Source organism: Maylandia zebra, linkage group LG17, assembly GCF_041146795.1.
Source record: "Maylandia zebra isolate NMK-2024a linkage group LG17, Mzebra_GT3a, whole genome shotgun sequence".
In the NCBI taxonomy this organism is placed as follows: Eukaryota; Metazoa; Chordata; class Actinopteri; order Cichliformes; family Cichlidae; genus Maylandia; species Maylandia zebra.
The window spans coordinates 40,392,799-40,417,696 of NC_135183.1; the positions used below are offsets into that span (position 1 = coordinate 40,392,799).

Genomic DNA, 24,898 nt, shown 5'->3' on the forward strand with positions numbered 1-24,898 from the left:
CTCAAGGAATTGGGATTGAACAGCTGTGTAGCCATAATAAAACCAGTAATCAGAGAGGCAAACCGGGAAAAAGGCTTCAGTTTGCTAGCAAGCATAAAGACTGGACTCTGGAGCAATGGAAGAAGGTCATGTGGTCTGATGAGTCCAGACTTACCCTGTTCTAGAGGGATGGGCGCATCGGGGTAAGAGGAGAGGCAGATGGAGTGATGCCCCCGTCATGCCTGGTGCCTACAAGCCTGTGGTCTGGGGTTGCTGCAGTTGGTCAGGTCTAGGTTCAGCAACAGCATGTGCTCCAAGAAGGAGGTCCGCTGACTCCCTGAATGACCAGGTTATCCCATCAATGGGTTTCTTCTTCTCTGATGGCACGGGCATATTTCCAAGGTGACAATGCCAGGATTCATCTGGCTCAAACTGTGAAAGCGTGGCTCTGGGAGCATGAGACATCCTTTTCACACACATTGACTGGCCACCAGAGTCCAGACCTTAACCCCATTAAGACTCTTTGGGATGCTGGAGAAGGCTTTGCACAGCGGTCAGACTCCACCATCATCAGTGCAAGTTCTTGGTGACAAATTAATGCAACACTGGATGGAAATAAATGTTGTGACATTGCAGAAGCTTGTGGAGACAATGCCACAGCAGATGCATGCCGTAATCAAAGCTAAAGGCAGTCCAACTACGTACTAGAGCTTTTTTGGTGGCGATGGTTTTTTGGTCGGGGAATGTATCTGTTAAAGGGTATTAATAGTAAAGACAGATCTGGGCTATCTTATATTATTCAATCAATTCGTCAAGTTTTAGAAGATGTCATTCATGGTCACTGAATGTAGAAAGTGTTTACTGGCCACAGGTGAGGCTTTGTCCTTTGACCTTTTCAGGCCTTCATCAGCCCTACTGGAAAGAATATTTCTCTCACATCTGTGTTGGTAACGTTGGGACCTCATACTAACTTGGTTCAGTTAAAACACATAGCCTATATATTGTTTTTAGTCCTTTTAGTTGTTTTTCATTAATGTGTGAGTGAGAGCATTTTCCGGCTGTTTCTCCAACAGTGTCCCCGTACCGAGTGGGTGTCATCCCCCCCAGGACCAAATCCCCAATGAGCCCTGCCGAGTCCTCCACTATTGCTTCCTACGTTACCCTGAGGAAGACCAAGAAACCTGAATCCAGATCTGTAAGTTTCACCTTTATAGTGTGGTAAATCTGTTGCACTACGAGGGCAAGTCATGTCTGACGCATTTATTCGGAGTACATAAAAGGAAATGAAGCACTCTCTCACTGACCGCTCGTAAATATAGATCAGAAGCAGAATCATCTTCATTTGGTGACTCTGTTCTCTCTCTCTATATATATATATATAACACCCAGCACGCCCCTGCGGGCGGTTTATCCTTCAGGCTCGGGTCCTCTACCAGAGGCCTGGGAGCTTGAGGGTCCTGCAGTATCTTAGCTGTTCCCAGGACTGCGCTCTTCTGGACAGAGATCTCCGATGTTGTTCCCGGGATCTGCTCCAGCTTCTCGTGTTCCTTCTTCCTGATATTGCTGTCATTCGGAACCGCTACATCGATCACTACGGCCGTCTTCTTCTGTTTGTCTACCACCACTATGTCCGGTTGGTTAGCCACCACCATTTTGTCCGTCTGTATCTGGAAGTCCCACAGGATCTTAGCTCGGTCGTTCTCCACCACCCTTGGGGGCATCTCCCATTTTGACCTCGGGACTTCCAGGTTATACTCGGCACAGATGTTCCTGTACACTATGCCGGCCACTTGGTTATGGCGTTCCATGTATGCCTTGCCTGCTAGCATCTTGCACCCTGCTGTTATGTGCTGGATTGTCTCTGGGGCATCTTTACACAGCCTGCACCTGGGGTCTTGCCTGGTGTGATAGACCCCAGCCTCTATGGATCTTGTGCTCAGAGCTTGTTCTTGTGCTGCCATGATTAGTGCCTCTGTGCTGTCTTTCAGTCCAGCTTTGTCCAGCCACTGGTAGGATTTCTGGATATCAGCCACCTCCTCTATCTGCCGGTGGTACATACCGTGCAGGGGCCTGTCCTTCCATGATGGTTCCTCGTCTCCCTCCTCTTTCTTGGGTTTCTGCTGCCTGAGGTATTCACTGAGCACTCGGTCAGTTGGGGCCATCTTCCCAATGTATTCTTGGATGTTCGTTGTCTCATCCTGGACTGTGGTGCTGACACTCACCAGTCCCCGGCCCCCTTCCTTCCGCTTAGCGTACAGCCTCAGGGTGCTGGACTTGGGGTGAAACTCTCCATGCATGGTAAGGAGCTTTCTTGTCTTTATGTCAGTGGCTTCTATCTCCTCCTTTGCCAGCCTATTACCCCAGCAGGGTACCTGATCACGGGCAGGGCGTACGTGTTGATGGCCCGGATCTTGTTCTTACCATTCAGCTGACTCCTCAGGACTTGCCTGACCCTCTGCAGGTACTTGGTGGTTGCAGCTTTTCTAGCGGCCTCTTCATGGTTCCCATTCGCCTGCTGGATCCCCAGGTACTTGTAGCTGTCCTCTATGTCTGCAATGTTGCCTTCTGGTAGTTTAATCCCCTCAGTTCTGACTACCTTCCCTCTCTTTGTCACCATCCGGCTACACTTCTCCAGTCCGAACGACATTCCAATGTCATTGCTGTATAGCCTGGTAGTGTGGATCAGTGAATCGATGTCTCGTTCACTCTTGGCATACAGCTTGATGTCATCCATGTACAGGAGGTGGCTGACAACTGCTCCGTTCCGTAGTCGGTATCCGTAGCCAGTCTTGTTAATGATCTCACTGAGGGGGTTCAGGCCTATGCAGAACAGCAGTGGGGACAGAGCATCTCCTTGGTAGATCCCGCACTTGATAGTGACTTGTGCTATGGGCTTGGAGTTGGCCTCTAGTGTTGTACGCCACATCCCCATTGAGTTCCTGATGAAGGCTCTTAGGGTCCCATTGATCTTGTACAGGTCTAGGCATTCCAGTATCCAGCTGTGGGGCATTGAGTCATAGGCCTTCTTGTAATCAATCCAGGCAGTGCACAGGTTGGTCAGCCTGGTCTTGCAGACTTGGCTGACTGCTCGGTCTACCAGCAGCTGGTGTTTCGCTCCTCTGGTAATTCCTTTGTCATGAGGAGTGTGCATTGAGCCACATGCCTGTTCATCTTAGCCGCTATGATGCCTGACAGGAGCTTCCATGTGGTGCTGAGACACACAGTGTGGTGTCAAACTAGTATAACTGTAGTGTATTTTTGTGAGCTAGTTACAGTAAAAGGCAGCGTAGTCACTTTGTATTCACACATGATTAATATCTACATGAACAACATGATGACCCTGCACTTACTCCAGAGCTCGGGTCGTTAAAGGCCAACAAAACAAAGTAACTGGAGCTGAAGTCTTCTGGGGAAATGTGAACTTCTTTGTGGCAATATTTAAATTTCAGACTGTGCTTGCAAGTGAATTTTTAATCTTTTGTTAAAATGTTGCATACCCTCTCTGAAAGCCACAGTCACAGTTTGAGGTGAAAAGTCTTTTCCCGTGCAGGATCGTCCCAAAAGTGCAGTGGATCAAATAGGATTTGGGGAGAGAGAGGTGGGCAGAACAAGGATGAGTGTAGAGGAGCAACTGGATCGACTAAGAAGAAATCAGGAGGCCTTGTTGCTCCGTGAGAAAAAGAAAGAAACCCCAACCCGCTCACCGTCCTTCAGCAAAGACAATCCATTTCTTATTCTGCAGGTGTGTCTCTCACACACACGCTTCAGTTCAGATGTGACCTCTGCGGTTTGAAATCTGTCACTTAACTCAGGGGTTTATGTTCCCCCTTGTGCAGAGTCATATCCCAGCAGGAGCCGGTGCAGACCCTTTGGAGCTGGAGGCTGCACTGCAGCAGCTGAAGGTGGAGCACAAGGAGCAGAGCAGAGCTTCTGTTGACGCTGCAGGAAACTGCACAGAAAGAACGCTGACTGTTGCAAAGGTTTGAATTTATTCACATTATTTTTGCAATGTACTCACAATTACAGGTGCAAAGGATCGAGGGAATGACAATAGATGAGTTCAGATACCTGTGGACAACCAACCAAAGCAATGCACAATATAAAGGCTGGGACGGTGGAGTAAGTAGACCAGTGTATTAGGGGGGATTTGTGCCAGAAGGAAAACAGTGAAAGGGAAGATGACAAGACGAGCGAAGGTGGAGCAAGAGGTCGGAGTGTTAGGAAACGAATACGTCGACTCAGGCTGTGCAGTTTGGAGACGAGGTTGGAGAGGCAAAGATATTTAAGGTGGAGCTGCCAGGCAGAATGAAAAGAGGAGGACCACAGAGAAAATTCATGGATGTAGTAAACAAGGGAATGCAGAGGGCTGATATAAACAGAAGAGGATGCAAGGATTAGAGTGAGGGAGGCAGATGTGACCACACGGAGAAGTCACAGCCAAAGTCAGTAACTCTGCACCACTACTGGGCTGGAGTGAGACTACTATTGATAATATTTTCATCCAAGACTTAGAAGCTTCACGCAAAAACAGCGACATATGACCTTCATGAGATGCAAATGTAGACTGCATATTCAGTTTTCTACGTCTTTCTAAGTCTTGTTTTTTGTGGTCTTGTTTCCATTGTGAAAGAGACTGAGTGTTTTTATACACAACACTTGCTGCACTCTGTACACACAGCACCAGAATCATTTTTATTTCTATCTGCAGGAGATGCCCACAGCAGAGGAGGTGAAAAATGGCAAATGTGAGGAAGTAAAGCAAGACGGGAACACGGGCCTGAAGAGTGTGGAAGAGCCACAGGTTACGATGGGCAGATTAGATCATGAGGTACTGTTTTATTTCTCCGGACAGCTGTGTGTAGCAGATAGCAGTGTAAAGATAGTCAATACTGTTTATTAGTATGACCAAACTTGTTTAGTGGTGATAGGAAGGATGTCAGATACTTAAGATCGAGAACTAGAAGGAAACGGCTTTAACTGGGAAACGTGGAAAGTGGGATTTCCATAGAAGCAGGTGGCTGTAATCACACAGCAGCAGAACTGGTGATTCTCCCAAAGGGACTCAGGAAGAGACGAGCCAGTTTCTTAGACGAGCTGCACCAGGAGCAACTGAGTAGACGATCTTAGTGCTCGAGCAGGAATGTACGAACTAAGGAGCTCGATCAGGTAGCTCAGGGCTGTGTTGTTGATCATTTTAAAAGTAAGCAGCAGTATTTTAAATTGGATGTGGAATTTAATGGGTAGCCAGTGCAGGTCAGCTAGAACAGGGGTAATAGAGGCAAACCTCCCAGTTCCCGTCATTTTGAACAGTTTGCAGTCTATGAAGAAGGGCCGAGTGAAGACTGAAATAAAGGGAGTTGCAGTAATCCAGCCTACAGGTCACAAAGGCGTGAACAAGCTTTTCCAGGTCCTTATGCGGAACATAATGCTTAGTCTTAGAAATGAGACGCAGTTGGTAGAAACTAGATCTAACTACAGCGGACACTTTGCAGCAACACACCCAAACTGCTAACAGTGTCAGAGAGGGAGCTGGCAAGGGAACCAAAGGCATCACAAAACTGTCCACGAGGAATATTACTATCAAACACAATGATTTTAGTTTCCTAAGAGCCACTCTTTGAAAGCAGTGCAGAGACCAGGCAGGATCAGTAGATCTGTATATCGTCAGCGTAACAGTGATAAGCGATATTGTATTTCTCAAAGATTAGAGAGTAGAATAGGGCCCAGCACAGATCCTTGAGGCACGCCACAGCAGACGGGTGCAGCGGAGGAAGAGCAGATGCCCAGGTCGACCGAGAAGGACCTGTTGGAGAGGTATGATTTAAACCAACCACGGGCGACACCTCTAATGCCTACAGTATGCTCAAGCCTCTCTAACAAGATGCTGTGATCCACCATGTCAAAAGCCGAGGATAAATGCAATAGAGCTCGGACCGCAGCACGTCCAGTATCAGCAATTAGAAGAAGAACATTAAGGACTCTAAGCTGTGTCAGTGCTGTGACGTGGTTTAAAGGCAGACTGGAATTTATCAATAATGTTGTTCACATCCAAATACGCCTGGACTTGTGAAAGAACTATCCTCTCGACAACTTTAGAGATCGGCCTGTGATTCACATAATTATTACTATCAAGGTTTCTGTTGCTGGACTACGGCATGTTTCAAAGCTGACGGGACGCAGCCAGAGACTGAAGAAGGATTCATTAAACATAAAATACTGGGTCCAATTACGTCGAAGCAGTCCTTGACTATGCGAGACGGGAGGATATCATATATAGGAGTAGTGTTATTCAGTTGTTCAGCTAATCGCTTCAGAGTAAGGAGTGACACGGGCTCAAACTGATGGAAGGTTGATGAACAACCAGGAGCAGAAACAGGAAGCGAGGAAGAGAAGAAACTTTATCTAAGAAGTGATTTAAAAGTTGTTCACAAAGATCCGGCGAGCACGGCAGCGGCATATCAGGACGGGGATTGACCACCGAATTAAAATTTTAAATAGCGTTCAGGGGTTGTGACCATGAGCCAGGATCATTTTTGATAAGAAAGCCGCTTTCGCCATTTTAGCAGCAGTTTGAAATTTCGAGCGGCTGACACATAGGATTTCACAGGATACCTGGAGTTTATCTTTTCTCCACCTCCTCTCATCATGGCGGCAAACACGTCGTAAGGCGCGTGTGGAGTCGTTTAACCAGCGTTGGGAAAAGGCTGTAGGGCGCTTCATTTTAACAGGTGCAACAGTGTCAAGGATAGAGGAGCATATGGATAACAAGGTGTTTGCAAAGTCTTCGACCATATGAGAGGCAGAACAATCAAAAGAAGTGGACGCAGAATTCAGGAAAGACAGAGAGAAATTTGCCACAGTTTCAGCATCAACTACACGTAAAGCAGGAACTCAGGGTGCAGTATTATCTAAGTCAACATGACTGTGGCGTGGTCGGAGATCCCCACATTGTTTATATCCTTGATGCAAATGTCCAAGCCTTAGCGTGGGTAGGTTCATTTACCCACTGAACGAGGTTAAAAGAGTCAGTTAATGCAAGAAAGTCTTCAGCTGACGGGTCGTCCTTACAGCAGACGTGTATATTAAAATCCAGTAATAAGAACACAGCCATGTTTAAAAAGAACAGATCCTACAAGGTTGGCAAATTCAGAGATAAAAGTCTTATTGTATTTAGGCGGGCGATAGACCGCGACACACAGAGTAGCCTAACAGTCAGTCATCTCCAGCAGCTGAGCCTCAAAGCTGGGGTAGGTAGGGGAGGGGAGCTGCTGGAGGTTATTTTTAAAAACCGAAGCTAAGCCACCACCTTGGCCAGTAAGTCTAAAAAAGGCACAGTCTGGGGGGAGAAGCTCGGAGAAGGGGATGGACTCACCGGGGCGAATCCAGGTCTCCGTCAGGAGTAAAACGTCCAGTCCAGTAGTGAGGAAAAAGTCATTTAAAAGAAAGGTCTTGTTCGCCAGTCACCTGACATTTAGTAAAGCCATACGAGTCCAGGCAGCTAGGTCACCACTGGTAGCACGTCGCAGAGCGCTTAGGTTGTTGTGATGGACGCCACGTCTGGAGGACGTAATCCAGGGTCGAACAGGAAGGCATGCAACTGGGTATGGGTAGGCTTGTAATCAGCGGGGCAGATCCACCGATGGCTCAGTAGTTTAGCATCAAAGCGGTCTCCGGAGGAGGGGAGGAAGCGTAGACGGCCAGCATATGGATAATCCGTAGCCTTTGCTTTAAGGTAAGCCTTGAGGCGGACGTGGAGACCCCTCCTTTTACCCCGTTTCCTGTAACGTTTCTTGTGCAGGTTGGGAAGGGGTAACCAGGAAATACTGGTGGAGGAGTCTAGCCGTAACAGGGTGGCGTCACCCAGGTTCCAGCATGGATCGAGCGATGCTAGTAAGAGAATCGGAGATTTAAAAGCGTTTGTCTGTCGTAGGTTATTATTGCACAACCACACGATGAGCATAAAACAAAAAAAATAAGGAGTACTATGCCAAAGTCCAGTAAAAGGGGAAGGAAAGGTAGAAAGCAGAAGCACAGGCGAGGACGGCCAGCCACACACACCGGCGCCATCTCAAGAAATGATGATGTCAATAATGCTGACTCAGAATGACATTAGTCGCCCTTTAACAGGCTTCAGCTGTCTGTACCAACTCCAACAGCACACTTCATATCATACAGTCGTAGCTGTTGTGTAAAAACAGCCACAGTCAGTTTGCTTTGAATCATTTCTTAAACTGACACTGCATTTATTTCCAACCTTCAGATCCCTGCATTCTCTCATGAAAGTGAATCTGTGTTTTAGCTGTGTGAGAGTCAAAAGGTGGTGATCCTGGACTTGGGCACGGAGCCTCAGCGGGTGGAGATTGTGAACCTTGAGCCCTTCGAGGACGATGAAAGCCGAGAGCAAGATCTGACCAGCTCACCTACAAATGCCACCACTGAAAACAGGTGTCTGTGTGTGTCTGTGGGTGTCTGTGTGTGTGTCTGTTTGTGTCTGTGGGTGTCTGTGTGTGTCTGTGGGTGTCTGTGGGTGTACCTATCTTTGCACTGACACAACAGCTTAGAGCTACATTGGAAACACAGCTCACTGGAGCACCAACTCGATAGTATTTGTTCTCTGCTGTCATTACAGAGAAAAGCAAAACAAGATGCTGTAAAAATACTGAGCTACAGTCTGATGTCCATCATTGAAACTAATCAGTCGTTATGACCTGTTCTGCTTCTACCAACTGTAGCTTCCAGATTGTTGAGCCTGAGACTCCAAGCCCTGAGCCCGAGGTCGAAGAGATGACACAACCGTCGAGGGGAGATAAGAACCTCGGGAAGAGCCTGGATTCATACAACCAGCTGACAGCAGACAACAAAAAACACAACAACAGTATTTTGGCATGTAAGTCAAAAGTCTTTCAAAGACCTCTTTGTACCCAAATCAAAGGCATATTAACTCATCACACGTGAAAACATTTACACTGGTTAATCTTACGGCTTACATATGTCTCATGTATATCGAGATCATCTTTTTTAAACCGACGTTAGTAAAAACTGATTCTCAGGTTAGTTTCATTTTTCCACTGGACATTTTGACCTGATACCAAAGTATCTTTGAACACTACAAACAAGACTAATTTATTTCAGCAGTAACTTTAGCTACGCTCTGTATCCTCACCAATCCTGTGTCATTATCCATGTTTCTGTGTGTACGTATGAGGGAAAGTTCAACGTTGAAAACTGAAATAAGTCAGAAATGTTGTGTGCTGACATCATCGTGGGGCGTTGCACAGGTACATTTAGAAATATACGAGTTATCCAACAGTCGGTGGATATTTTGGCATTGCATAACCAGAATTACAGCTTATTGATTACTAAGCGGAGAAATCACTTTATTTATATTATTGCAACATGTGAATAGATAATACATTTGATCAAATGTGTCATTGAACTTTGGCAGATCTACATTAAGCTAAAAGTATAAGATAAGAAGACTGAAGTGTCGGGGCTGAAACCTTTGCTGCATGAGGAACTTATCCTTGTTCTTCTTCACGCTAACAGCTGCTGCCAGAGGCTTCAGGCTGTGATGTTTACTGTACACCAATCAAGAAGGATAAGCGTGACCCCTCTTATGCTTTCCTGCCTTTAGAAAGCATCTACATGAGTCTTACGTGACCACTTGTGGTTCGATCTAACTTTCCTCTCTGTGTATATAGAAATAAGTGTTTTCATTTTACATGCACCTTTATGCTGCGTCTAACCTGAAGCTGGAATAACTCAGGTGGCTGCTTTCAGTTTTTTTGTTGTATTGGCTGTAGAGGTGGAAGAAAAGCCCACTCTGTGTGTGTTTTGCTGCAGCTGTGAGATGTTCATTCTGATGGCTTTTGTCGTCATGGACCCTGTGACTGTTTTAGGGAGATGAATATTGACCACTGGGCATCTCGCGGTTCAGAAAGCCATAGAATACTGTCATGGTCCTGCGGCCATGACTCAGTGACTTTGTGTTTGTGTTTCTTATTGTTATTATTCTCTTTATTATTCTTGGGCTGTTTTGGGATGGTTTGTGTTTTGGGATTTTAGATACTGGGTTTTGGGTTTGTGCTCCCTCTATTGGTCCCTGGTGTTAGTGTTCCCCTGTCTCGTCAGGTTAATCAGGTCCAGCTGTGTCTCCCACCTGTGTGTGATTTCCCAGTGTCTCTTTGTGTACTTATAGTGTGTGATTTCCTCTGCTCCTCGTCGCGTCGTCTGTGTTCATACCCTGTGAAATCCCCTGCGTGCTCTCCCTGCTGTTCTCCCTTCATGTTCAGGTTTGCCACTCCTTTGTGTAGTTTCACCCAGTTTAGTTCATCCTTAGTTCTGTTTTGCCATCTCCACTTTATGTTTGGTATTGTCAATAAATCGCCTTCACATCTGAGTAAGTGCTGCATTTGAGTCCTCCTTCCACTCTTCACACGGCCGCTGCCCCGGACCGTGACAGTACGACGCGACAACAAGATGGACCCAGCAGCGCTTAATCCGTCCAGGGAGCTACGGGAGACGCTCATCGATGCCACACAGGAGCTGATCGACCTGTGGCTGGAAAGCCCGGGTGGCACGTCCCAGCGCGCTATAGAGAGGCGGCTACAGCGTCTGGTGACCGGTCTCCCATGGCTTCTGGACTCGCTCTGTTCGTGGGAGCGGGAGTTTCTCCTTTTGGACCTTGGACTTCACCCCCCGTCTGCATTTACTTTCGAGCAGCCCGAGGCGGTGAGTGAGCGGGATGCATTGGCTTCCCCAGATTCCGGGACTTTGTTTTCTGGGGCTATTCAGAGCGGGATGGGAGACTGTACGGGTCGCTTACCTACCTTCGTGGTAACGGATCCTTCCCAAGTGGGCGTGTACAAACCCTCTGCAAAACTGACAGACTGTGTCTCTGCCGCTCCTTCTGAGCCAGGACTTTTTCGCCATTCTCCGGCTCAGTTCTGTGTCCAGCCACAAGCTTCCCGGTCTGTAGCTCAACCGTTAGCCTCCCTAAGGGCACAATTACCTGTTCCGCCGCCGCTCCAGTTAGCCACTCAGCCACCACCACCGCTAGCATCGCTTCAACCCATAGTTCAGTTAATGGCTGAGTCACAATATTCACACTGTTTTTCCACCGCTGTTTCTAAGCAGGGAGATGAACTGTTTTACAACGGACCTGTTCCTCAAAAGCTGGCAACATTAGAGACTGTTGCTCACTCCGGGGCTTCCCCAGAGGCTGGGTTACTGCCCTCAGCTTACTCTGGACCCCTGGAGGCCAAGATGCCAGCTGTGAACTGCACCGGGCTGTCACTGCCTGAGCAGGGTCAGTGCTCTGCGCAGCTGCAGCCCTCCGTACGTGCGCCAGAGGCCCACGTGCCTACTGGTTTTGTTTCACGTGCGCCAGAGGCCCACGTGCCTACTGGTTTTGTTTCATGTGTGCCAGAGGCCCACGTGCCTCCTAGTTTTGTTTTGTGTGTGCCGGGGGCCCCGGTGCCCGCTGGTTCTGCGGCTGTTTTTGCTGGGGGGCCCGAGGAGCCCGTCCAGCCTCCTGTTTCGCCTGCTGGGGGGCCCGAGGAGCCCGTCCAGCCTCCTGCTTCGCCTGCTGGGGGGCCCGAGGAGCCCGTCCAGCCTCCTGCTTCGCTAGCTGGGGGGCCCGAGGAGCCCGTCCGGCCTCATGCCACACCGGCTGCCACGTCAGCTGGGGGGCCCGAGGAGCCCGTCCAGCCTCCTGTTTCGCTAGCTGGGGGGCCCGAGGAGCCCGTCCGGCCTCATGCCACACCGGCTGCCACGTCAGCTGGGGGGCCCGAGGAGCCCGTCCAGCCTCCTGTTTCGCCTGCTGGGGGGCCCGAGGAGCCCGTCCAGCCTCCTGCTTCGCTAGCTGGGGGGCCCGAGGTGCCCGTCCGGCCTCATGCCACACCGGCTGCCACGTCGGCTGGGGGGCCCGAGGAGCCCGTCCGGCCTCCTGTGGCTGCTTCTCCACCTGTGGCTGCTTCTCCACCTGTGGCTGCAGCGCCGCCTCCTGCAGTACCACCACCGGCAGTGCTACCGCCTGCTACGGCCACACCTCAGCCTGAGGACGCATCCTCACCTGGCCCGGCTTCATCCACGCCTGGTCCGGCTTCATCCTCGCCTGGTCCGGCTTCGGCTTCATCCTCGCCTGGCCCGGCTTCATCCTCGCCTGGTCCAGCTTCAGCTGCATCCTCGTCTGGTCTAGCCTTCGTGTCTGCATCTTCGTCTGGTCCAGCCTTCGTGTCTGCATCTTTGTCTGCAGCAGCGTCTTCAGCATCCGCACCATCGCCTGCAGCAGCGTCTTCAGCATCCGCATCATTGCCTGCAGCAGCGTCTTCAGCATCTTCGCCCGCTGCGGCCCCGGCTTCTGTGCCTTCAGCCTCGCCTGGCCCAGCCTCGTTTGGGTCTGGAGCTAAACGGCCGTTTTCTAGACCGCTGGCTAGGCTACTGGCCGGGCGCCGTCGCCTGACTGGCCGCCGTTGCCTTCCGCACGGCCGGCCCGCGGGCCCTCTTCACCTGAGCGGCCGCCGTTGCCTTCCGCACGGTCGGCCCCCTGAACTTTTTGCGCGCCGTCACGGCCTTCTTCGTGGACGGCCTCCCGAACTCTTTACGCGCCGCCACGGCCTTCTTCGTGGCCGGCCGCCTGAACTGTGTTTTGGACTCTGCTCCCCTGTGAGTTTTTTTTTGTGAACGTTTGTTTGGGACTCTGGGGTCTTCGTTTTGGTCATGGCCCGGTCCCTCTGTCCTGGGCCCCCTGCCGCCCGCCCGGGTCTGGTGGTGTGTTTCTGTGGCTGTCAGGGGCCAGCCCTTGAGGGGGGGGTACTGTCATGGTCCTGCGGCCATGACTCAGTGACTTTGTGTTTGTGTTCCTTATTGTTATTATTCTCTTTATTATTCTTGGGCTGTTTTGGGATGGTTTGTGTTTTGGGATTTTAGATACTGGGTTTTGGGTTTGTGCTCCCTCTATTGGTCCCTGGTGTTAGTGTTCCCCTGTCTCGTCAGGTTAATCAGGTCCAGCTGTGTCTCCCACCTGTGTGTGATTTCCCAGTGTCTCTTTGTGTACTTATAGTGTGTGTTTTCCTCTGCTCCTCGTCGCGTCATCTGTGTTCATACCCTGTGAAATCCCCTGCGTGCTCTCCCTGCTGTTCTCCCTTCATGTTCAGGTTTGCCACTCCTTTGTGTAGTTTCACCCAGTTTAGTTCATCCTTAGTTCTGTTTTGCCATCTCCACTTTATGTTTGATATTGTCAATAAATCGCCTTCACATCTGAGTAAGTGCTGCATTTGAGTCCTCCTTTCCACTCTTCACACGGCCGCTGCCCCGGACTGTGACAAATACACTGTAATGGAGAGATAAGAGAAATACAAGGAAGCTACACAAGACACATGTTTTCTGCTTTGAATGGGTTGAAATGTTTGGAAATGCCAAAATTCTTCTTTCCCCTTCCCCACATCTGTCTCAGAGCCTACAGACATTCTTGGACTTGAAGCTTGGTTTGTCCTCTACAGCAGTGTTTCCCAGCCTTTTGGAGCCACGGCAAATATTTCATGTTAGAAAAATTACACTAAACAAAAATGTCACAAAAAGCATATTAATAATTTCCCCCCGCGCAGCAGGTATAGCTGACTTGGCTCAGGTTGTGCCCAGCATAGCTTCTTTGCTTTCTTCTGACCACTACTCCTGCCAGGGCCTTCATCTGGGTCGGAGTTTTCTGCAGGACCAAGTCAGCCTGACTGGTTCTTTTCAAATATTTATCTGTTACGCGCTGCTATGGGCTCAAAATGTGGTCATAAATATTTTGTATGTGTAAAAAAGATTTGTGTGTGCGTAAAAAAGATTTGTATGTGTAAAAAAGATTTGTGTGTGCGTAAAAAAGATTTGTATGTGTAAAAAAGATTTGTGTGTGGACTTAGAAAAAAAAACCATGCAAGTTACAAGTACGAATTTTGACCCTATTTTTCTTCCTTTCATCTGATTGGTCAATGTCATGTCAATCACAAATGTAACAATCCAATCAGAGAACAGATGGGTTTGGCTGTCGGAGGGGAGCTTTTTTTGAACTGCAGGTCCTTGAAGGGTGATACAGTTTGAAGCTGGAGGATCTCTATATAAATATCCGATAGCAGCTAGGTCCCCTAACTTTCAGTAGCTGTTGAAAGGAAAAAGTTGTGGTATATCAGTGGTTAGAAATACCATTATTACTTTAGGATTAGTTTAACACAAAGTCAGGGCTGACCCAGGACCATTGCTGTGAGTCACAGTGCGCAGCATAAAAGTCCTTTCACATCGGACGCAGGATGTGCTGCTAATGCTAACTGCTAACTAAAAGCAAAGGATCCAGAATTTGTTGCGCTGGCTGCTGGGCTCTGTGTGCAGCAGCTCTACCTGTACTAGATGCACCTGCTCCTTGTCTTTTCTATCTCTGACTTTATGTCCTCTACAAGAGTTTTTTTTTTTGCTGGTTCTTCAAATGTTCAATAAAAACATGTATGCTAATTCATAACGAAGAAAGCTTTGTAATGAAGACTGTCATTTCCAAAACACTGCCCGCCCCCACCCCGCGGTCCGCAGCGCTGTTGAAAAGGCTGTGGAAGTCCCTGTATTAAACACTTAGTCCTGTGACACAAAAATCACCAAACTCGGACGACCACAGACTGTTTTCCTTCGTGGTGATGAAGGAAAACGCTGGGTTGGCATGTAAAAGGGCATTTATTCCCTTCAAAGACCTGCAGTTCAAAAAAAGCGCCCCTCGACAGCCAAACCCATCTGTTCTCTGATTGGATTGTTACATTTGTGATTGACATGACATTGACCAATCAGATGAAAGGAAGAAAAATAGGGTCAAAATCCATACTTGTAACTTGCAGGGTTTTTTTTCTAAGTCCACACACAAATATTTTTTACGCACACACAAATTCTTTTTTACACATACAAATCTTTTTTACAAGTACAAAATATTTATGACCACATTTTGAGCCCATACGCTGCGTCGTCTCACAGCATGACGATTATGTCATTTCTTCTTCTGTTTTACTGGCAGTTGACAACCCATTTATTAGACCAGGTAGTTGTACTGCCCTCTAGTGGAAGAGAATGTAATTGTTCTGCCCGTTACTCACGCCAATCACTTAGAGCAGGGGTGTCCAACTCCAGGCCTCGAGGGCCGGTGTTCTGCAGGTTTTAGATCTCACCCTGGGTCATCACATCTGAATCAAATGATTAGTTCATTATCAGGTCTGTGAAGAACTTCAAGACATGTTGAGGAGGTCATTTAGCCATTTAAATAGGCTGTGTTGGATCAAGGATCTAAAACCTGCAGGAAACCAGCTTAGAGTACTAATCAGGTAGAACCAGAGGCTGTATCCCAATTCAGGGTCTGCAGCCTTAAAGGCCGCATTTTAAGGCCGATCACGTCACAGCGACGCAACGAAGACTGTCCCAATTCAAAGGCTGCACGAAATGCAGCCCTCAAATGCGTCCTTCGTTTCCCCGGATTTGAAGGATGGGTCCGTGTATCCTCCATGGCCCAACATATCCCAGACTTCATAGCGCGGCGGTGGGTGTGGATAATTTTGCCGGAAAAAAACGGCGGATGGCTGAAGCGGGGCGGAAGAAGAGTAAACTTTCAAAAGTAAGTACTGAATATGATGTCACTTATTTATGTGCGAATGTTTAATAACGAAGAACATTAAACATTACTGTTGGCCACATGTCGGCAAAGTTATGTGACATTAGCGATGTTTGTACTAACTTGGTTCTAAAGCCTTTACTTTAAAATATACGCCGTTCAATAGTCGACCTTAATCTTACAGAGAATGTGATGATTTCATGGATAATTAAAGTCAGTCATATATCCACAAACACAACAAGCTGAAAGTCAGTGATGCTGCTCGGTTTGCAGTCCTGAATATCACGGCACAAGCAGGATTCACTGCACTGTTAATATTAGCTATGTTATGTTGCTGCCTCTGTTCGGTGGTGTCGAGCCAAACGGACTTTAACGTGTGTTTGAACGAGCTGACGGTTCACTCGTTAAGCTGAAAGAAAGATGCTTTAATCACAGCAGTCACACATGTGTCCACTGCACCATCTGGAACTCTTCTTGTTTACACTCGTAATAACACAAAAAAAATCCTCCTGTTTGTAGCAGTGTGTACACCTGAGACTGTCACCTGTCTGTCTGTCCTGCACTCTCTCTCTGTTTCTTTCTCTCTGATTGTGGAATAAAAGTATGAACATGTGTTTATAAGTTACACTTGTGTTTGAATCCTGCAGCTTATCACACATTTGATTTCCATGTGTGACGACTGCAAGTGTCCAGAGTGAGGACAGACTGAGGGACCCACTGCTGCACATCATCTGTGAGGCTTTGCAGCCCTGATGATCCACCAGGACAAACTCAGCAGTGTGTGAGGAAGAGGAGGAGGAAGAGCCAGCAGCAGCTGACAGATGGAGAGAATAGACAGACTGTTCCCTGTTTGTGAAGCACTGCTAGGAAAGTTTAAAATCACTAACTGTTCAAGGTTCTTTATTCGTCACATGCATAGTAATACAAGTACAGTGCAAATGTTTGGGCAACCTTGTTAATAGTCATTATTTTCCTGTATAAATTGTTGGTTGTTGCGATAAGAAAATTTCAGTTAAATATATCATTTAGGAGACACACACAGTGATATTTGAGAAGTGAAATGAAATTTATTGGATTTACAGAAAATGTGCAATAATTGTTTAAACAAAATCAGGCAGGTGCATCAATCTGTTGTCATTTTATTGATTCCAAAACCTTCAGAACTAATTATTGGAACTGAAATTGGCTCGGTAACCTCAGTGACCCCTGACCTACATACACAGGTGAATCCAATAATGAGAAAGAGTATTTAAGGGGGTCAAATGATAGTTTCCCTCCTCCTTTAATCTCCTCTGAAGAGTAGCAACACGGGGGTCTCAGAACAACTGTCAAATGACCTGAAGACAAAGATTGTTCAGCATCATGGTTTAGGGGAAGGACACAGAAAGCTGTCTCAGAGATGTAAGCCGTCTGTTCCCACAGTTAGGAACATATTGAGAACATGGAAGACCACAGGCTCAGTTCAAGTTAAGGCTCGAAGTGACAGACCAAGAAAAATCTCAGATAGACAGAAGCGACGGTGAGAACAGTCAGAGTCGACCCACAGACCTGCACCAAAGACCTACAACATCATGTTGCAGCAGATGGAGTCGCTGTGCATCGTTCAACCATTCGGCGCACTTTACACAAGGAGATGCTGCATGTGAGAGTGATGCAGAGGAAGCCTTTGCTCTGCCCACAGCACAAACAGAGCCGCTAAAGCACATTTGGACAAACCAGCTTCATTCTGGAATAAGCTGCTGTGGACTGATGAAAATAAAACTGAGTTATTTGGGCATAACAAGGGGCGTAATGCATCGAGGAAAAAGAACACAGCAGTCCAAGAAAAACAACTGCTGCCTCCAGTAAAATATGGTGCTGGTTCCATCATGCTGTGGGGCTGTGTGGCCAGTGCAGGGACTGGGAATCTTGTCAGAGTTGAGGGACACATGGATTCCACTCAGTATCAGCAGATTCTGGAGAATCAGTGACAAAGCTGAAGCTGCGCCGGGGCTGGATCTTTCAACAAGACAACGACCCGAAACACTGCTGAAAATCCACTAAAGCTTTCATGCAGAGGAACAAGAACAACGTTCTGGAACGTTCATCTCAGCTCAGACCTGAATATTAATGAAAATCTGTGGTGTGAGTTAAAGAGAGCTGTCCATGCTCAGAAGCCATCAAACCTGAATGAACTAGAGATGTTTTGTAAAGAGGAATCGTCCAAAATACCTTCAACCACAATCCAGACTCTCACTGGAACCTACAGGAAGTGTTTAGAGGCTGGAATTTCTGCAAAAGGCAGATCTACTAAATATTGATTTCATTTCTTTTTTTGTTGATTTTGTTTAAACAATTATTGCACACTTTCTGTAAATCCAATAAACTTCATTTCACTTCTCAAATATCACTGTGTGTGTCTCCTATATGATATATTTAACTGACATTTTTTATTGTAACAACGATTTATACAGGAAAATAATGACTATTAACAAGGTTGCCCAAACCTTTGCATCCCACTGTATAACACACAGTGAAATGTAACCTGACACGCTCCTCGTCTGTCCTGAATCAGTCTTATTAGGTAATGTTCAAATAATGTTATCATCCCAGTGTTTCCAGTGTGGGAGAAAGTACTCAGGGCCTTCAAGTTACACACTATGAAAAGCAGCAACAAGTTTAATGTTCAGAAACCTAAAGTCTGTATCAGCAGCAGAATGGAGCTAAAATAAATGTTGGTTTCAGTTCTATGAAGCTTTGAGTATTTTGGATCAGTAGCTGCTGTGTTTGTTGCATCATATTGCTGTAACTGTTTATATGCTTTATATATTCTGAGCTAAGTTGATCTATAGTGTTACATCATATTCTATAAGGATGTTATGTGTTTGTAGACTTTCTGCCCAGTTTGACCCATTTAGCAGAAGTCAGCCTGTTTAAGGCTCTGATATCTATTCTGTGTGACTTACAGCAGTTATGACATGGTCTGATTTTCTCACCCAATAAAGGAATATTTCATATATCAGTCTACTCTTCATTCTATCAGACACAGTTACCACAGCTCCTACATTTGCTTTTTACACATATATGTAAGCAATGAGCCAAATTTAGTAATGCCAACGTATTAAAACAATATTTGTCTCTTATATATAACACATCTATAGATACACTGTCAAAGATACTTGTCTTTGAGTGAAGATTTAAGGAAATATAAATAAATGCAACTTGAATCTTTACTGCAGCTCAGTATTTGACACAGAGTTCAAACTCACTGCTGTAATAAATCATAATGATTAATATAATAACTTTAATATTGGCCATATTATATTTACATTACCACAGTGAGATGACTTTAGTCTCATGAACAACATCAGCTAATTGTTATTTACTAGCTAATCTTAAACGACTGTTCAGCACAGAAATGAAGCCCAACAATCGTGTTTTACAGTCCTGTGGTCTCAGCCTCAGATACTCAACTAATCACACAGAGCTCATGTAGAAACAAATGAACAAATATTTTCTCCTTCATTTCTGTCAAACAAAGCTGTTTGAAATGTTTCCAGCTGTTAGTGTCATGGTTGCTAGGCAACCTGGGCAGCATAGCGAAGGCTAGACCGTCCCATTTCAGAAGCCTCGCACTCCCGGCCTTAGCGGTCTTTGAGTGGGCGGCCCTTGTGGACCGTTAAGGCTGCAGACCCTGAATTGGGATACAGCCAGATAATCTTCCACGGCACACCTGATCATTTTTCACGGCACACCGGTGTGCCGCGACACAGCTCTGTGAGACCTTACATAGACAGGTGGGCAACTCTCAGAATCATTTCCAATCAACTGAATTTACTACAGGTGGACTCCAGTGAAGTTGTTGAAACGTCTAACAGATGACCAGTGGAGAGGGGATGCACCTAAGCTCAGTTTTGAGTGTTATGGCAAAGGCTGCATTACTTTTTAATTGTAATACATTTTCAAAAATTTCAAGCCAACATTTTTCACTGTGTCATTATTTAGTAGAATTTTAGGTGAAAGAATAATTGGATCCATGTTAAGGCTGTAACGTGACAGCATGTGGAACGAGTGAAGCGCTACGAATACTTTCCAGATGCACGGTACAATAAAAACCATAAAATACTAATTAAACACTTTGAATCAACTTCTGTCTTATGACTGATTCATTTCCCGTTAAATATTGACTAATGACTGTTTGTCTCCAATTCATTTCATCTTTATATACAATTGACTGTGATTCTTAAATGCAGCTGAACGTCTTTAGCCTCAGGTTTATTTTTGGACTTACATGCCTCTGTACACTGCTGGTGTACAGAGGCATGTTTTTGATGCTTATACTGTAATCTCCAAATTAAATACACTGTAGAGGATAGTGTCTACTAGAACATGTGCAAAGCTAACAAAATTCACCCCCCATTTTATTAACTACCAGCGTTTGTTAATAATGTTCAACCATATAATTAGTGTTGTTATAGACTGTTATGTGCTGGACCCCCAGCACTGAGTCAACGACGAAACAAGTTCCAAAGAAAGTTCATCTTCATTCACTGCAAACTACAAACCAAAAGTCTGAAAAAGATTTTCTCTTTAATGTTGTTTGTTTCATTGTTGGCCTTTCACGCCGTGTTACGTAAGATATTATGAAGCCAACGATTATTCTTATTATTTATAAAAAACATCTTGTTTTTTATAATCAGCAGTGCTCTCCACTGTGCAAGTATAACAACAACAACAATAATAATAATAATAATAATAATAATAATAATAATAATAATAATAATATACCAGTTGCAACTAAATCACTTTCTATCTTATGACTCACCAAATACTTGTTCCAATTCTCTAGAAGGATTATCTTCTAATACCCAATAGTTTTAGTGTTAATAAACCTACATCGATGGTTAAAGTACTAGTAGGTAAATAAGTAAAAAAGAACAGCACTAATCTAAATTTCATTCTCCTCTTCTTCTCTTTGCAGCGCAGACGTTCACTTTGGTGAGCAGTGACACATGAGCAATGGCGGCCTGGACATCCTCACTGGCGTCCCATTGAGCTCAAATGTATCCAGCCTGCACAGAGCAATGCTTCCTGCATTTACAACTAAATCTGTTGGCACTAGTGTTACGTGCCAATACAGAGACGGAGACTGAGAGGATGATGATTCAGACTGACCGACACCTAGACGACCAGCCATCATATTCAAAGAGGCAGATATTCTGTATCTTTAGTGCTCATTAGATCTGCCGGCACATACTCTGTCCTTAAGCAAAACACATTCTGTGGAGATGTCAGCATATTCTAGGACTGTAAAATGGTTTAGTTTAAAAATTATGTGGTTTAACTACAAAATGCCTGAAGAAGCCCAGAAATTCATTGCTGTAGTGTTACAATAAAGCTTTGTTCAGCGTTCAAACAGCTGTGCAAAATATGATTAAAAGCAAAGTGCAATTCCAACTCCAAAGTTAAAGTACAAGTTATTAAATGTTTAAAAGATCAATTTTATTTACATAGCACCAAATCACAACAGTCACCTCATGAACTGTATATAGGAAAGAAGGACCGTGTAATTGTGCAAGCACTTGGCGACAGCAGAAAGGAAAAACTCCGGTTTAACAGGAACAAACTTCCAGCAGAACCAGTATCAGGGAGGTGCAGCCATTTGCCATGGCTGGTTGTTGATGTGAGGAAGATGGGATAAAGAGAGCCAGAGATGATAATTATTACTAATGATTAAATGCAGAGAGGTGTATAAACACAGAGTGGAGAAAAAAAACCTTCACTCTCCACACGTTTCAGAAAGTTTAAGGAGTGTTAAAATACGGGAGCAAACCTGGTCTCAGTTTTTAATGTTTCACGCATCTAATTCAGTATATTGAAAACACTGCATTTCTCAGCTCAGATTTAATGTTTGATATGTTGCCTTTGTACTATTTTTTTTAATTGAATAAGGCTTTAAATAATCAAACAAGTCAAATTACTTTTTACACAGTGCCCCTGCTTTTTGGGAATGTGTTGTAAACAGGAAGGAGTTAACCAGCGAGCAGGTGACCAAACCCCAGATGAAAGGGAAAGGTTTGCCTTTTCCAGGCAGAATGTAGCCACTGCTCTGGTGTGAATACTTCTGAGTAGCCCTGAAAAGCCGAGTGGAGCCTGATGCTAACTGGAAAGGATTTAGACCTCGCAGGAGACGGATAGCGTCCAGTCACTTTTATGGACCGTGTAATTTAGTTAGCTTCATAAAATTTGGGTGGTTTACTGATAATGGCTTTGTAATCTGTGGCACATGAGCAATCCAAAGCATTTCCATGATCCAAAAGGCCCACATATAGCAGAGTAACAAACCATTCATCTTGTAAATGGAAATTATGACACGTGGCTCCTTCCTAACCTCAGGACAAATGGCCAGTCCTAACATAAAGTGTTTGTAAATGTCTTTGGAAATAGCTGGATAAATCCCTGTAATCTAGACTCAGACAGATGTGGTGTAAGGGGGTGATGGAGAAACCAGTGGACTGTTCTGTTTAGTCTGAGGTTAGCACTAACCCCATCAAGTATCTGAAGGGTGTACTCCTGAGTGAGGGGAAACTAAGCAGATTGGACTGGACATTCAGTTTAAGGGTTAAGCTTTTAATTTAATCATCAGTTTTGACATCAAGCACATCCATATATATAAATAGTTTATTTGGCTGAGTTCAGGTGACGTGATATTTTGCAGTTGCTCACTGTATTGTGCCTTTTCGTGTGCATTCGTGTTTCGGAGTGAGAGGCAGTGGAACATGGGACTGAAAGGAAGGAGGACCTGAAGTTGACAGAGATCCCTCCCATTTACCAACCCGGTCATGTTCAAATCTTCGCCTGTGCTTCAACCTTTGTAGTAGCCAGTTGGTCCAGACACTGTCTGAAACATAAACTCAGATTATTCACTTTAACCATTTTTTAAAGATTGTACTACTTATCTGGTAAAAGTGAAAAGAAAAAAATCTGAAAACTTAATGTTTTCCTTCCATTTGTTATGCTACAGCCATGTGCTGCCACTGAGGCAGCGTGTTGTTTTTCTCCAAAACACCATGTAGGAATATTTCTGGGCAGGCAAGAATCTGAGCTAAACCATTGTACAGTCTCACTTTTATGTGTGACTTCTTTTGGATATAATGTAGCCTCATAAAACTGTGTTGCCAAATACATACACGTGTACAGAGCTTTTGATACCTTACTAAGTGCTAAAGTCATCCTAACATAACTATTAAAATAACAGTTATCTATAGTTCTGGTGGATGGGATATTAGCTGTTCCTGAGTTGCTAGAGATGAGTGTACAGCTGTATATATGAGCATCTGAGAAGCCTCATCACAGATGGCACAGCACCAAACGACACAGACGCAGTGCTTTACTTTAACCCCAAGTGGCCGCTAATCTTTAACCTGCTCGGATCTGGATCCTTTGGTTGATTTCAAACTGGAGGGATCCCACATCTTTTACACCTGCAAAATAACAGATTAGCCTTCATTTTAATATAAGTATATCCATATATTATATGAATATTAAGCTGTTTTTTTACTTTAACAAGGTGCCACATCATGCTGCTGTTTGTTTTTGTTTTTTTACAGATTAAGGTATGAAGTTAGGATTGTTTATGTTGAGCAGATGGTTTGAATACCCTGACGTGCTTGCAAAGCCTCACATAATATGCGAATGAGTTGAATTTGAAGTCTACTTTCTCAGTTTGTGTCTCTCTTTGTTTTTCCTCACTTTGGTTTGTATCAGTTAGAAAATACACATAAAAAGGATTTAGTTTGACTCTGTCCTAGGTGGTGGAAACTCAGAAAACGGCACATGTACAAAGCAATAAATAGGTATTTGAAGCCCCAGGACATTTAAAAAATTAAGAGATAAATAAACTGTAAAAAAAAAAATTAAGATAAGATAGAAAACTTTATGTACACAGTGAAAAAAGAAGAGTGAATATTATAAGTATAAGAAATTATTATCATTAATATTAGAGTCAATATGCAAAACATTCATTTCTCATCTGTTTTATATCGTGAAATAAATGTTGATGTTCTTAAAACATGCTTGTTTCACTTTTCTCTTTGAAGTGATGCTTTTCAGGGCGGATTCTTTCATCACAATTCTATTTTATTTAAATAGCACCAAATCACAACAACAGTCACCTCAAGGTGCTTTGTATCGTAAGGTAGACCCCACAATAATACAAAGAAAAACCCAACAATCATATGACCCCCTATGAGCAGCACTTTGGCGACAGTGGGAAGGAAAAACTCCCTTTTAACAGGAAGAAACCTCCAGCAGAACCAGGCTCAGGGAGGGGCAGGGCCATCTGCTGTGATTGGTTGGGGTGAGAGAAGGAAGACAGGATAAAGACATGCTGTGGAAGAGAGCATCTATATTAACAACCTTTGGTGCACGAACGTCACGGTAACGGAAAGACTGTGCAGTACAGAGGTAGAACTGTTGGTGTTAAAGTGCCGTCCATTCTATCTCCCTCGGGAATTTTCTGCCGTTTACATCTGCGCTGTTTACATTCCACCAGATGCTAATGCTAAGCTAGCGTTAGCACAATTGAGCAGCAGCATCAATAACAGCCTGGTAGCACACCCGGACAGTGTCTTTATTGCGGCTGGGGATTTTAACCACGCGGACCTGAAATCTGTACTTCACAATTTCCACCGTAATGTGAAGTGTGCTACCAGAGGAGATAGAACGTTGGACCAGGTGTACACCAACATGGCGAATGCGTACAGAGCCCAGGCTTATCCCCACCTGGGTCTGTCAGACCATCTCTCCCTTCTGCTACACCCAATATACACACAAAAGATCAAGAGCACTGGGATTACAACCAAAACCGTGAGAACATGGCCGCAGGACGCTATTCCGATGCTTCAGGACTGTTTCCACTGCACAGACTGGGATGTATTCAAGGTGCAGGACACTGACAATCGTGTCGCATTGGACAGTTACACCTCCACTGTCTTGGACTACATCTGTTTCTGTGTGGACAATGTAACAACTTGGAAACGATTCCGTGTGTTCCCTAATAATCCACCCTGGATGACACACGGAGTTCAACAACTTATTCGAACAAGGAACAACGCTTTCAAATCCGGGGACCAGGAGGCATACAGTGCTGCCAGGGCCAACCTGAGAAGAGGCATCAAGACTGCCAAGCAGCAGCACAGGAGGCGTATCGAGGCCAGGTTTGAGAACAACACAAACCCAAGGCAGGTCTGGGAGGGCATCAGGGCTATCACGGACTACAAAAGAAGAACACCATCACCCTCAGCCGACAGTTCTACT

General features: G+C 45.3%; 1 protein-coding gene across 7 annotated transcripts in view; it reads left to right on the plus strand.

Annotated features, from left to right (window-relative positions):
• LOC101487254 (pleckstrin homology domain-containing family A member 5) overlaps positions 1–24,683 on the plus strand; it is a 167,097-nt gene extending 142,414 nt beyond the window's left edge. For 2 of the 7 annotated variants that reach the window (XM_076875711.1, XM_012925274.3), the window contains 7 exons: positions 1,053–1,174; positions 3,530–3,721; positions 3,816–3,959; positions 4,688–4,807; positions 8,279–8,424; positions 8,712–8,866; positions 20,562–24,678. In XM_076875711.1, coding sequence (XP_076731826.1) covers positions 1,053–1,174; positions 3,530–3,721; positions 3,816–3,959; positions 4,688–4,807; positions 8,279–8,424; positions 8,712–8,866; positions 20,562–20,596 — 914 coding nt within the window. In that variant the 3' untranslated portion in view covers positions 20,597–24,678. Of the gene's footprint in view, positions 1–1,052; positions 1,175–3,529; positions 3,722–3,815; positions 3,960–4,687; positions 4,808–8,278; positions 8,425–8,711; positions 8,867–20,561 lie in introns of all 7 variants that reach the window. The other 5 variants (XM_076875709.1, XM_023154173.3, XM_076875710.1 and 2 more) reach the window with 5 other exon arrangements.
• Positions 24,684–24,898: the final 215 nt, after the last annotated feature.